Source organism: Athene noctua, chromosome 5 (genome assembly GCF_965140245.1).
Source record: "Athene noctua chromosome 5, bAthNoc1.hap1.1, whole genome shotgun sequence".
NCBI lineage: Eukaryota > Metazoa > Chordata > Aves > Strigiformes > Strigidae > Athene > Athene noctua.
The window spans coordinates 33370662-33383354 of NC_134041.1; the positions used below are offsets into that span (position 1 = coordinate 33370662).

Here is a 12693-nt window from a genome sequence, read left to right on the forward strand (position 1 = left end):
CTGGAAACTCCTATTTGCTCAGATCTGACCTGTTGAGCTCAGAAGTGCACTCTCAGAGAACAGCCTGCACTCCAATGACTTTGTCTAAGGTCCAGTATTGTGCTAAAGTGGGCTGAAAAATAAAAAAAATTACCTTTTATTTTAAGCAGTAACAGTGCAGGTTAACATTTATTTGATTTTAAGCATTTTATTTTAAGCAATATCATTGCTGCCAGAAGGATATGAAGCAAAGTACATGCCAGAGTGCTCTTTGCAGTTTGGTGGCTACCTTATAGTCAGGCTGTACGATACTGTTCTCCTGGGAGGAAAATTCTGGCAGGGGGGCCCTCTCCAGACAAATAAAAAAAAAAAAAAAAAAAAAAAAAGAAGCAGGTGGAAGAGCAACAATTTGGACAAGGCTAAAGAAGGGATGGGGAGTCTCTGGAACAGCCCCTGGGGGAAGACTCAAAGGAGAAAAGTGACAGGAAAATCCCAAGTCAGCTCTGTGGTAAGGTTTTGGCTTTTGCTGCTTAAGCCAGGGTAAGCTGTTCTCACAGCACTGCTCCACTGCTGCGTGATACTGCAAACCTGGGACTGGAGAAGGATCGGGCTGCAAACAGTGGGTGGAAGTGAGGGGCTGGTGGAAGGGGAAGTGGCATCAGCTTAAGGTGCTTCTGCTTTCAAAACTTGAGCTATTCAACTCCTCCTTAAGAAGGAATGAATGGAAAATGGTGGGAAGAGTACAGATAAACTCGATGTATCTGCACAGTAGCATGTGCTGCCCCATGGGTCTCCTGAGAGATGCAGGGTGCCCTAATCATGTCAGCTCAGGAACCAGAGGGATGAGGCTGCAGATCACATGGACAACGTGAAGCATCTGGGTAGAGTCCTGGACAATGTGCCCTGGGAGATGCAGCTTCTAAGAGCTGTGTTTGTGCATTGATACAGGAGATACAATCTTAGAGTCCCTGTGGCAGCTGCACAAACTCAACCTGTCTGTTTTAGCCCAGGACAGGCTCTCGGCAGGCAGAAGCAGCTCCAGTTCGCCCAGTGCTGAACCAGTTTGCTCCTGCTCTGCAGCTGAAAGCCTGTGGGGATGGAGGCTGAGCCCCAAGCCCTGTTGAGGCGTCTGCTCAAGGCACCACACAGGATTCAACAGAATGTTTGGCGGCATGGCTCACTGCCCAGCTCTGATTGCACTGAAACCAGGAAACCGATTCTGCAGCCTTGAGAGGCTTCTGTTTAAACATGTGGGGCCCTGAAAAGCATTTCCCTAAACACATTCTCATTTCAACCTGAAAAAATGTGAGGGATTTATTTTCGAAGCATGGTCTTTCATATTGTCCTCGGGGTCACTTACATGCTCAGGTAACACGATTTGCATTAGCCAGCCTCCTCGGTGCTCATCTGATCCCAAATTGTCATCATCTGCCTCATTTCTTCAAGCTGGCCCACTCGATCAAATGGCTGCTAAACTCAGTGGGAATTTTCCTGCCAAAAAAGACAAGTTCAAGCGTAAAATGGGTCACCAAGTCACCACAGGAGGCGGCACCACATGGTGTAAATACTGTAAAAAGTGTTAATATTTAGATGTGATAGATTGCTGTGCTGAGGTGCAAGGTTACCGCTGTATGTGCCCCTGTCCTGGCTCCATGCCGAGACCTGCTGACTGCAGTGCAGACTCTGGGACCGTGGGCTGTATCCCCAGTGCGAGGCCCACTCCATTCTGAGCGTGCTGCCTCCCAGGCACTGGGGTGGGTGCTGACAGCGGTTTTGGGTGGTGAAGGGCAACTGACCTGAGGGCCATTCGGGACACTTTGGGGTGACCCTCAGGGCCGGACACCTGAGCAGCCAAACCCTGGGAATCCTTCGGTGTGGGCAAGCAAGCGGGCAGAGAACAGGCAGTCTCGTTTCTGTGGGAAGTCCAGGCCTGCTAGCGTCGTTCCTGCTAAAACCTCTTCTGTCAGGAAAGCGCGAGGCTGCCACCACCACGTCGTGCTGAGGGACAGTGCCGTGGGCCACCGCCTCCTGGCACGCCGACCTTCCCGCCGCCCCGAGCTCCGTGAAGGAGAATCGGAGAAACTTAAGGGCCGTTGCGAGGGGCCCGCGGCGGGGGAGACCGTGTAACGCCGCGGCTGCAGGCCCAGGCCCAGGCCCAGGCGCGGCCCCGGCCCCGGCGAGCGGGAAGGCGCCGCGGTTGCCGTGACGACGCCCCGCTGCCCCCTCGGTTGCTACGGCAGCGGGCGAACCAATCGGCGGGCGCCGCCTCGGGTCGGCTGGGGGAAGGGTTTGCCGGTGGCGCCGCCGGAAGTGCCGGCGGGGGCGGGCCCGGGCCCGGAAGCGCGGCTAGCGCGGCGGGAGGGTCAGGGCGCCGCGGTGGGAGGACGGGCGAGGGAGCAGCGGCGGCTGCCGGGGCCGCTGAGGTTGCTGGGAGCGGCGCTGCCGGGGCCGGTGGTGCGCGGGCGGCCTCTGCCCGGCCGGAGCGCAGAGCGGGGACACCCCCGCCCCTTCCTTCCTGCCGCCCCTCCCCCGCGGCGGCAGGCCCTGCACGGGAAGATGGCGGCGGCGGCCGGAGGCGGCAGCGGTAGCAGCAGCAGCAGCAGCAGCAGCAGCGGGGGCGGCGCGGGGGCGGCGGGCCGGCCCGGGCTGTGAGACCCGAGGCGGGACGGGGCGGCGAGCAGCGGAGGATGAGCCTGCTGTGTGCGCAGTATCTCCGGTGAGAGCCGGCTGGGGAGCGGCGCGGGGAGGCGGCGGGGGGGCGCGGGTCGCCGCCTGCTCTGAGGTGAGGCCGCGGTCAACGGCCTTGGAGGCGGCGGGGAGCGGGAGGACGTGGTCCCCTCAGGCGTGAGCAGGCCTCACCGCGGCAGCGAGGAGCTCGGGTCTGTGGGGGGGATGTGACCGGGGTGGGTGTGTGTGGCGGGGGGGGACCCGGCCGCCACGTTCCCGAGCCCCGCAGCGCTGGCGGGGAGCGGGGCCGAGGCGGGACAAGGCCGCGTACCCGCAGGCGGGCGGCCTGGGCTGCTGGTCAGCTGAGGGCGGCCCGGCGCGGCGAGGGCTCCCTAGCAAGGTCACGCCGGTGCCTTGGAGCCGCGGCGGGGAGGGGGGAGAAGGGGAACCCACCGGCTTCCCAGCGGGGATTCTCCTGCCCCTTTCGGGTAGGTGCTGTAATAACCCGCCGCTGCGGAGCGACTGCGGAGTCTGACCCCGGCGGTGATGCGAAACCTGCGCTCGCAGCCCCGTGAGGGCTCTGGGGGAACGGGAGCAGCGGGAGCTGTGTGTCAGACCTCGCCAGTCGTCCCGCGGCCTGCTGGAAGTCCTCTGTCGCGGCTTGGACACTCGATGGGGTTTGGGGAGAGCAGGGAGCCTGCCGAGGTTGTGCTGCTTTGAAACGCTTCACTGAACAGGAACGTGCCCAAGTCCCTGAAGTCGAGAGTGCTAGATGCTGCACGTTGATATGAGCAGAACTCAGACAAGCTTCTGGGTGAACCTGTCTTTGGGTATGAAACGCTCTAGTGATTTTGGAAAGGAGCATTGCGAGATACAAGTGGTTTTTCAGTAGCAGTAAAATTCTAAATACTGTCTTGGGCCCCCCCAGCCCTTCCAGAGCACCTCATGGGAAGGGTGTAGATATGTCAAAAGGGCACGCACTCCCCTTCTGAAGAGTTCAAGACTTGAGAAGGATTTCTAAGGGGTGATTTTAAGGAGGTTTTTACATTTCCAAGACACTTTCTATCCAGGGTTCTGAAATGCTTCAACTGTCTCCCCTTACTAATTCTCCACATCCTCCCCTTCCTCCTCATCTCATAACTCTGTGTGCCTCCTGGTAGTCCAGATCCTGTCTCAAGTTTGCATTTTCAAAAAAGATAAAAAAGGAGTAATCTTTTTCACTAGTAGCAGGTTTATGAGCCTTTTCCTCTTCCAGGCTGCTCCCACCTATCCTGTCTTAGAAACTTCTTTGTTCTAAGAATTTATTACATTACATTATGGGAAAAGCTCTTAAATGCCTTATTAATAGCTCTCCTCTACCAGTAAAGGACTTGCTTTTTGTATTTTAGTATATGTCTCGATAATGTTGTAACCTCTTGCTTCCCTCTCCCTCCCTGTGACTACGAGTCTTCGGCTGCCTTGCATTGTTACAAGGCAGTGCTGCTGAAGTCGTGCTTGTCCTGCCCCAGTCACCTTCCTGCACCACTGGACTCTTCCTTAGCCTTCTGCATTCTGTGCCAAGCTGGAGGTCCTCCCTGCTTGCAGGCATGTGGGCAGTAATCACCTATTTTGCCTCGCTTTGTTCCTTCAACTCATAGCTCATCCTGGGCCTTTATCACTTTTTCCTGACTGGTTTATTTGTATTGTGCCTAATAAAACCAGACTGAAGCATGTGGGCACTAATGTATTACATGTAATGACTCCTGTCTTTGTCACTAAGAACTTTATCACCTTCTAAAAAACCCTAACAGGACACTCCTCCTCCTAGACTTTTCAAGCACTTTGTAGTTGGTAATCTTCACCTTCTTCCTCTAAAGAACATTTAGCTTTGTTCCTCTGCGTAGAAGGTAAGCTTGGGTTTTCTTCAAAGCTGTGAAATGCTTTTTACATCCAGAGTATATATTTAAACTATTTGATTTGCATAGGGCAGAAATTGAGCTGCGGATTACTCCAAGCTCATAAAGAGAACTGGGAATAGAGCCTCAAACTCTGAGCCAGTTCTGTTAGTCCTTTGCCTTAAGGAGGATGTCCTCCTCCTTCTTACTCTAGCATTACAAGCTCAATCTGTGTGTAATGATGAAGGAATAAATAGACAAAAGTATGGTGATATGAAAGAACAGCTTAACAAAACATTGTGCCAAATGAAGATGTGGAGCAGTTAGTCTCTGCTAGTCTTCATCGTCTTAAAACTAAGAAGGGACAGAAAAGCATTTGTGAGAAATCTTTCCTGTGTGTTTGAAGTTTAGAGAGAAGAGGTGAATTTCTAAGGTGACTCTGTAATGGTTGAATAACTGGTGAAATAATGACTCTGCAAGAATCGAGACGCTGAAAAAAATGAGCAGGGAAGAAAGGACTTTTAGCTGGACTGTCTTAACTCCTCCACTGTCAGTCTCTTGCTTTCTCTGTAAACGTATATGAATCGTTTTAAAATGCTGTCCTTAAAAGATTGTGGCCCTTAAGGCAAAGTGCAAGAACTGAGAAACACCTGAGACTCCTACAGAAGTCTTCCAGAATGAACAAAGAAGGCCAGACTTCATGTACTGAGTCTTTTAAAAGTTGCAGGAGAATCTTTATGATGTAAGAAAGCGTTGGGATTTGCACTTTCCTAGCCTTAATATCCTTTTCAAGGTAATCTTTCAAGAGTACTGGAGTTCTGTCCCATCTAGTTTCTTAGGTACTTCTCTCTGGTCATTGTTTGAGTCGCTGTTCAAAGATTTGCCTTACATCTGGTCAGGGGAGTAGACCTTTCAGAACGGTCTTTCAAAGAGCTCTTACAAAAAAGAGGCATGGTTCACATCTCTCTGTTCAGGTGAATGTGTTCAGCTCATCAAGCTAAAAATTTGTACCCATACCATTTGTGCTGCTTTAGGGATCTACAGGTACTCCCCATAAATAAAATTAATCTTGTGGGACAGTCACAGTAAACCTCTCATGTATCCTGCTAGGTATAGAAGTTACCTTTAAGAAAAATATTACACTAGAAATCCTGTTGGTGGTGATATCACAAAAACTTCGGAGTGCATCCTTTTTATAAGACGGTACCAAGCTTTAGTCCATGTTTGTTCACTTTAAGGAAATTGATCTTCATTGCCTGTTTAGTATGTTAATGTTTAAAACATAGTTAACTTGGATTCAAAAGTTTAGTAGTTTGCCTGAGATGTGACACTTGGTTGCATTTCACAAAGATGTGAACTCTAGTTACTACTTAAATGTGGCGTTACCCTGGTAAATTGTGGCTTTTAGCGCTCTGTAAACATAGAATAAGAAGTGCTTGAATTACAGGGCTTGAACACTACTTAGAAATTCTAGTGCTGACAAACCAGTAGGTAGTTTCCTGTAGTCTTATGATGAGGCTATAACCAACTTCATTAAAGGTTTGACTGCTTTAATAATTTAAATTGTGGCTCTCTTTTCAAAGACTCATCAGTAGCTCCATTAACTTCTGCATCTGCTGTGTCTCTTCATGGTTTCTCCTTTGCTGTCTGCCAGTCCGTGACACACCTCTTGCAGTGTTTCTTCACTGTTAATGGAGGAGGGTAAAGCAGAGGTAATTTAGTGCTGCAGTATGTGTGTGCGTGAGCATGTTCTGGGACCAATTCCCGATCAGGATGATGTAGAGTTGATGTTTGTCAGTGCTGTAAAGGCATGAACCAGAATACTGTTTGAAAGCCAGAATGAATGTCAACAGGACAGGCAGAGTAAGTTATTTAATTATCTTGAGGGTGCATGGAGGAAAAAGTTAGTAAAAGTAACTTCAGTATTAATAGAGAATCTTGTAACGTGTGCCTGCAGTGTGCTGCCTGGAGTTCATGGAATCACAAGGTAACTGGGGCTGGAGGTGACCTCAGAAGGTCTCTGTCCAACCTCCTTGCTCAAAGCAGGGCCAGCTCTGGGGTCAGGCCAGGTTGCTCAGGCCTTGAACCACTCAGGTCTTGAAAACCTCCAGGGACAGGCTTTTGGGGCAGCCTGTGCTACTCTTTGACTGTCCTCGTGGTGGAAAAGATTTTCTTTCTGTCCAGTTTGAACCTCTTGTATTTTAACGTGTTCCTGTTGTGTCTCACCCTCCCACCACATGCTGCTGATGAGAGCCTGGCTCCATCTTCTCAATCCCCTCCCCGCACATGTGCAGCTGCTGTGGGTGCCCCGAAGCCTTCCCTGCCCCAGACTGATCAAACCCTGCTTCCAGTTCCTCCAGCCCTGGATGCAAGTACTCCAGCCCCAGGTGCCCTGGGGGCTACTGCTGACCTTGCTCCAGTTGATCCGCATCTTTCTTGATTTGTCTTGATATCTGAACAAGACCAGTCAGTCTTGGAAAGTATTCCCTCCAGCTTTTTTACGTCCTGAAATGATTAATGTTACTTTCATACATTGTTTACTCTTGAATTTTAAGCAGGGGAGGAGTAGTGGAGAGATCAAATACTGCATTGGCCTTTCAGGAGGCACCTCTTAGCACAATGTTTTCTTTGGGGGAATACAAAGGGGAAAACGTTCCTTCTTATTTTCTCTCCTTTTTTCCCCTCCATTCAAGGTGTTTTTAGCATTTGATAACTAGAATTGCTGCCAGTATTTAGCATGAACAACACTAATACCTCTTTACAGGTGAGGGTAATGGTTTAAAAAGGCGAGTAAGATTGATGATGATTACTACTTACTCCCTATCAACTTGCTTTTTCTGGTGACCTATGAAGTAAAAAGAATTATAGCAAAAAGATGTTAAGCAATTCCCCTCTGAGCTTTCTGCTGAAGGAAATTCATCTTCCTGAGAACCCCAAGACATGTACCATACCCCTCAAGTCTCTGGGCAGCTATTACTTGCTCTCTTCTTCCTGTCATGGAGATTTGAATTATCGAGCATCCTCTTGCCACCCAGGGACAACTTGTGCTAAAGTCACAAGTTGGCGGGATGTACTGCCAGAGCTCTGACACCTTTTTCAAGCCTGGATTCCTAAGGAAACAAGGCTTGTGCAAATGTGCTGCTTATCATTTTTTAATCTTTCTCAGCTGGCTTTAACAAATTTTAGCAGTCTTCTACAGGGGGGTAGAAGTTTCAGAGTTGATTGTTGTCATCTACTTTATGAAAGCTGGTTAGAAGAGCAATCCAAATGAGTGTGCCTGGTGAGAGAGAAGCAGGCAGAGCTCAGCTGCTATAAATCGGCACATGCAGAGCTTCACGTCAGCTGTGGTGTGTGCTGTTCTGTGTGTGGAGTTGGAGTTTGCTCCTTGACAGAGTTAGATTGCGGTTGGTGTGATATGTTAAGAGTGGATAGTCACATCCTTAACAGTGAGGATTTGAATGCATGTGCAGTTTAGTAGGTGGTGGGCACATCTTTCTGCTGGAGGGACTGGCAGGAAGGTGACTATGCATGAATGTGTGGAGGGAAGAGGGCTCTAATAGCTCAGAATTTAACAGTTCTTGCTTAGTACTTGGCAGAAGCTTGACCATATAGAAAAAGCATGTGTTTTAAACTTGAACTGCTCCCAAAAGACGTGTCTCATTCTTCCTTTCACCCTTTCCTGCTCAGCCCTGATTTTATGGTGTAAGTTTATGGCCAGGTCTTCAGTGAACTGGACTGGGGAGCTCTGCTAGGTTAAAACTGCTTTTATTTTGTTTTTTCACCCACGGACTTTAGCCGGAATTGGTTTCCCAATCCCATTCATGATGTTACCGTGCATGTGCTGACAAAAGGGGTGAGATTGTGTGCAACAGGAATGAGGCACTAATAGTAAGGGCAGGATGGGACCCCTGCTTCTGGTGATAGTGCTCGTTATCATTAAAATGCTCCCAGACCATAACACCCCATTTCCTAGATCGTAGCTGTAGCTATATGTAGAACATAATACATATAAGAATGTAGCTGGTATCACTGTCACAAATAGTACCCCTGTTTTCAGTCTGGGCTGAGAATCTTCCTTTTTTTTTTTCTTGCTGCAGAACACAGCTTATTGTTTATGCTGTTACTGCGTTTTCTTTGTGTTGTGCTTTGATGTTACTTGCAAAACAGTGTTCCAGTGACCTAGAAGTGCAGGTTAGTGTAAGTAAAGTTACAGCTGTATTTATTTATTTCTGATGGCAGAGATGATTCTTGTAACAAGTAGTTCTTGTTCTAACCTGCATATTACTATGTAGTTTAATCTTTATTGAAATGGAGAAGATTATGTTGTGGCAGTGAAACCAAGTGATGCTTGCCTGAAGTTTTGATGGGGCACTTAAACTGCACAAAAGCATTTTGAGAGGGCCGCCCCATTCCCTGAATATAGGAGTTTGGAGGTTTTTTGTTGAGTTGCTTCATTTCAGCGCATGGTAAGAAGGTATATTTGCTTGGTGAATGCTTAGCTATTTTATTTAAGTACTCAATATAAAGTATACTGTGATATTCAAGCTACTTCTAAAATCTCTTCTGTCCTAAGAGTGCATCTTGCATCAAGCAGTTTCACAACAAGTAACCCTAGCCTGCTCCAGTGAGATGTTTTTTGCCTCCAAATAAACTGATCTGGCCACTGCATTATAATACTAACTTTTATGTCGAGCAACTTAAAGCTTTATATAAATCAATCTATATGGAATATGAAGCTGCCCTGCTTTTGAATTTGCCATGTTGGCTATTGAATGCATTTTCAGATGTCTTGGTGCTTCCCACTTAAGAAAAGGCTGGCTGCGGTCGCTGCTCAGAAACACTTGCGTTGATGGGAGAAGACAGTGACTTGATAGATGCCTTGGCATCTTCCCTGCTCTGCCAGCGAAAACCAGTATGGAGGAGGAGTAATTGCAGTTCAAGGGCATGGTGGCTGGGGAGGGAGGAGAGGACAGTTTGCTGTAGTGTCTGATTTTGTTGTATGAGGAGTTACTGGGGGTTATGTAGTTTTATAGGTCCTTCGTAACTGCCATTGGATCTTCACAACAGCAGCAGATTCACTAGCAGAAGCAGACTCCTCAGAGTAAGGAATGGTGGAAGAACAGTTAAGGAATGCAGCTATAATGTGTAAGGAGTATATGTGGGAGGACATTAGTTACTGCTTTTGTTACTTTGAACTTGAGGCTTGTCCTCATCTCACTTGACAACTGCACAGCTGCTGTCAAGCAGGAGGGGAATAAAACCACAGATTTGTTTGCTTAAAATCATTAGCTGAATTGCATACTTTGGTCCTGTACTTTTTAATGTATTACTAGGGAGGTCATAGGGTTCAGTGGTGTTTGGTAAAACATAAGTTTTCCTGTACTCAGGGAGGGGTATGGCATCTTAGCTCTAATTCTCCATCTTACTGCAATAAAAAGAATAGAGGACTAAAAATGTTTATTGTGGAGCTGACTTATGGGCCATAGTTTCTCACTGGTTCAGGCAGGAGGGAAGGCTGGTGGCTTTTTCTGGATGTGCCTCTTGAGTGCTTGTGTTGCTGCATGCAGTATCTTGTTGACTGTGGCTTTACAGTTGTACTATACTGGTTGCATCACCGGCTTCCACTTATACAGCTGTGCTCCAACTCCTGCTTGAAGCCATGTTTCTAGACTTCTCTGACCACTGCTTTTCTTCCCATTTCAGTTTAAGAAGAACTTCAGATTGTAAGCTTGGGGACTTCCTAGACAACCGAATGAGGGGGAAATGGCTTAAGCAGTGTTCTGATATTGTGTATTTCAGTTCCTCTGAGATAAATCAGCAGCTACCCGTTCAGATCAATGTAATGCTGTGAGTTGGGGTGGAATAAGAGCTTTTTGAGTAACGTTAGGCCTGCTTTCTCTTCTTTCTGTATTCCAGTAGGACTTTTCTTGGATTATTCACACTGGCTTCTGCACTCAAGGGATTATCATAAGGAACCAGAAGGCTGAGGAGTCTCTTGCGATTGTTACACAGCCGTGGGCGACAGACTGAATTTCACTGATGGGACTCAAATCAGAGATACCCTTGAGGTACTTAGGAGTCCTGCTAGAGTTAATTTCCTCTTCCACCTTAAGGGAAAAGAATTGTCATTTTTTTGAAAGTACTTATGTCTCTAATACATCAGTAGTCTTATTTCTTGTACTTTAATTTAATTGTCTGTGATGTTGGAAGTATCCTCTACTGCTCAGCCCTATCAAACAGTTTTCTGTTTCATCTAATACTGGTATGTGTAAGCTGATTTTTATTTTATTTCTGCCCCTCTGCTCTCTGAAGCATTGTCTGTTTTGAGTCTGGGGGCCCCCACTTGTTATATGGCTGAATTATCTCAGCTGCTCTCTAGCTGCTAGGAAGCGAGAAATTAATTTTGACTGTATTTCCAGTGGAAACTTTGATTCTGCTAAATGAAGCTGGGGAAAATTTCGTGAATTACTTTAAAGAAACCTAGGCAGAGATCAGACTTTTTGTTTGGACACAGTAAAACATATCTTTTGAGCATCAAGAGTCTTTATTCAAGACTTTGTTCTGTCTTGGTGCCTTGGTGTATTGAGGCTTTGATAGTTGTTCCTATTTGGTCAGGCTACAACAAAGGGTGGTTTGTTTGGAGCCAGCCTGTTTGAGGGCCCTCTAAACTCCCCAGAGGTCTGTGCTATGTTATTATTAGTTTGACTTCCCTACGGGTATTGTCAGGAATAAAAATAAATTAATTCTTGATAAATTCATTGGGAAGACCATTTTTTCCCCCTTTGTTTTATGATAATCCTGTAAATTCTGCTACTGTACTTACTATTTCAATGACAGTCTTCTGGTATTTGCTTTGCCATGTCCTGTCTTGGTCTCACAGTGATTTGAAGAAAGCACGTGCATATTGCTATGTGTCAAACAGCTGCAACTGTGTGATAATCTTTTTTTAAACCAGGGTTTCCGGTAGCCAACAAGGAGACTTTGACAGAGTCCAGCTTCAGTTCCTTCTGCAGTCAGTACTAGTTTTGGCAGTGCCTTTGAGCATTTGTGCTCTTAATTGGAGGTACACTTGAGCCATTAAGACAGGCCTTTAGGATAATTTTTCCAGACTGGCCTAATAACTAAAAATAGAAATGCTAATTGTCCGTTCCTATGAAGAGGGAGGAAAAAAAAGGATGGGACAAGACTTTAGTCTGTTGAATAGATGCTAGTTGTCTGTTTTGAAGTAGTGTAAATATTTGTTAAGGACAATGCCATGCCAAAACTTCTGAGCATAGAGGCTTGATCTAGCCAGCTATTCCCTGGAAAAAGCCAATCTACTAGTGGGTCCGTTTTTTGTGAATGGCATAAGAATAGTGTCCAAAGGATTTAAGCCACGTTTTTTAATACTGAAGAAAAACCCCAAACCACCAAGAGTGTATAAAAACATGAAAACTGTACCAGCTCTTATTGCTCCAAGGTCCAGCTGCAGTTAATAGTATAATAGAGGAAATATTATTTCAGTGTGAAGAAAAAGGTGATATATGAATTAATGATAAATTATTAAAAGATGCAAAACTAAACTTGCAATAAAAATCTAAAGGTGTTTCAGTTTGTCTTAATACCATCAATACACATAAAGTTGAACATATATGTGAAATCTTTAACTAGAAGTGATAAACTGCCTAATATGCATTGTGAAATTAATTGGAATGAGTATAGAAGGCTGTAATTTAGGAGCATGTTGCATAGATTATTCTAGGGCATGAATTTCTGGCCATTTTTCCACCCAGTTTGAACATACCCTGACTATTTCATGTTAGAGATTTATTTTGTTTTGAGGTAAACTATAGGAGTTACGGGGCTTGGTTTTGATATCAGAGACTAAAATAACTTATAAAGCTTGAAACTATCTGGAAGGATATTTACAGTATCTTTCTAATGAAGATGTCAAATGCTTGCTGATGCTGGTAGTACAACTACAGACTATTTTGGAAGCTTCCATCATAGATGGCTAGGGAGAAGCGAACACTACAAAAAGTGATGTATCCATCTTCAACATTCATGTTATGTAGTCAGAATTTTGGGATACTGTTTCAAAATCAGGTAAAATTCTGTACACTTTGCATTAAAGATGGTTATAAAAATACATTTTTCTATCATGTATAACTGATTCTATATAATTCTAAATAAT

General features: G+C 46.3%; 1 protein-coding gene and 1 long non-coding RNA gene across 8 annotated transcripts in view; one reads left to right on the forward strand and one right to left on the reverse strand.

Moving 5' to 3' along the window:
• Nucleotides 1-2197, reverse strand: LOC141960851 (uncharacterized). The gene is made up of 3 exons (XR_012633704.1): nucleotides 1776-2197; nucleotides 1340-1470; nucleotides 1-112 (listed from the first exon to the last, which is right to left on the reverse strand). It is a non-coding gene; the product is annotated as an uncharacterized LOC141960851 (long non-coding RNA).
• A 155-nt stretch (nucleotides 2198-2352) lies between these two features.
• SMG7 (SMG7 nonsense mediated mRNA decay factor) overlaps nucleotides 2353-12693 on the forward strand; it is a 55315-nt gene continuing 44974 nt past the window's right edge. For 4 of the 7 annotated variants that reach the window (XM_074907031.1, XM_074907028.1, XM_074907034.1 and 1 more), the window contains exon 1: nucleotides 2353-2695. In XM_074907031.1, coding sequence (XP_074763132.1) covers nucleotides 2667-2695 — 29 coding nt within the window. In that variant the 5' untranslated portion in view covers nucleotides 2353-2666. Of the gene's footprint in view, nucleotides 2696-4176; nucleotides 4235-10436; nucleotides 10589-12693 lie in introns of those variants that run through there. The other 3 variants (XM_074907029.1, XM_074907030.1, XM_074907032.1) reach the window with 3 other exon arrangements.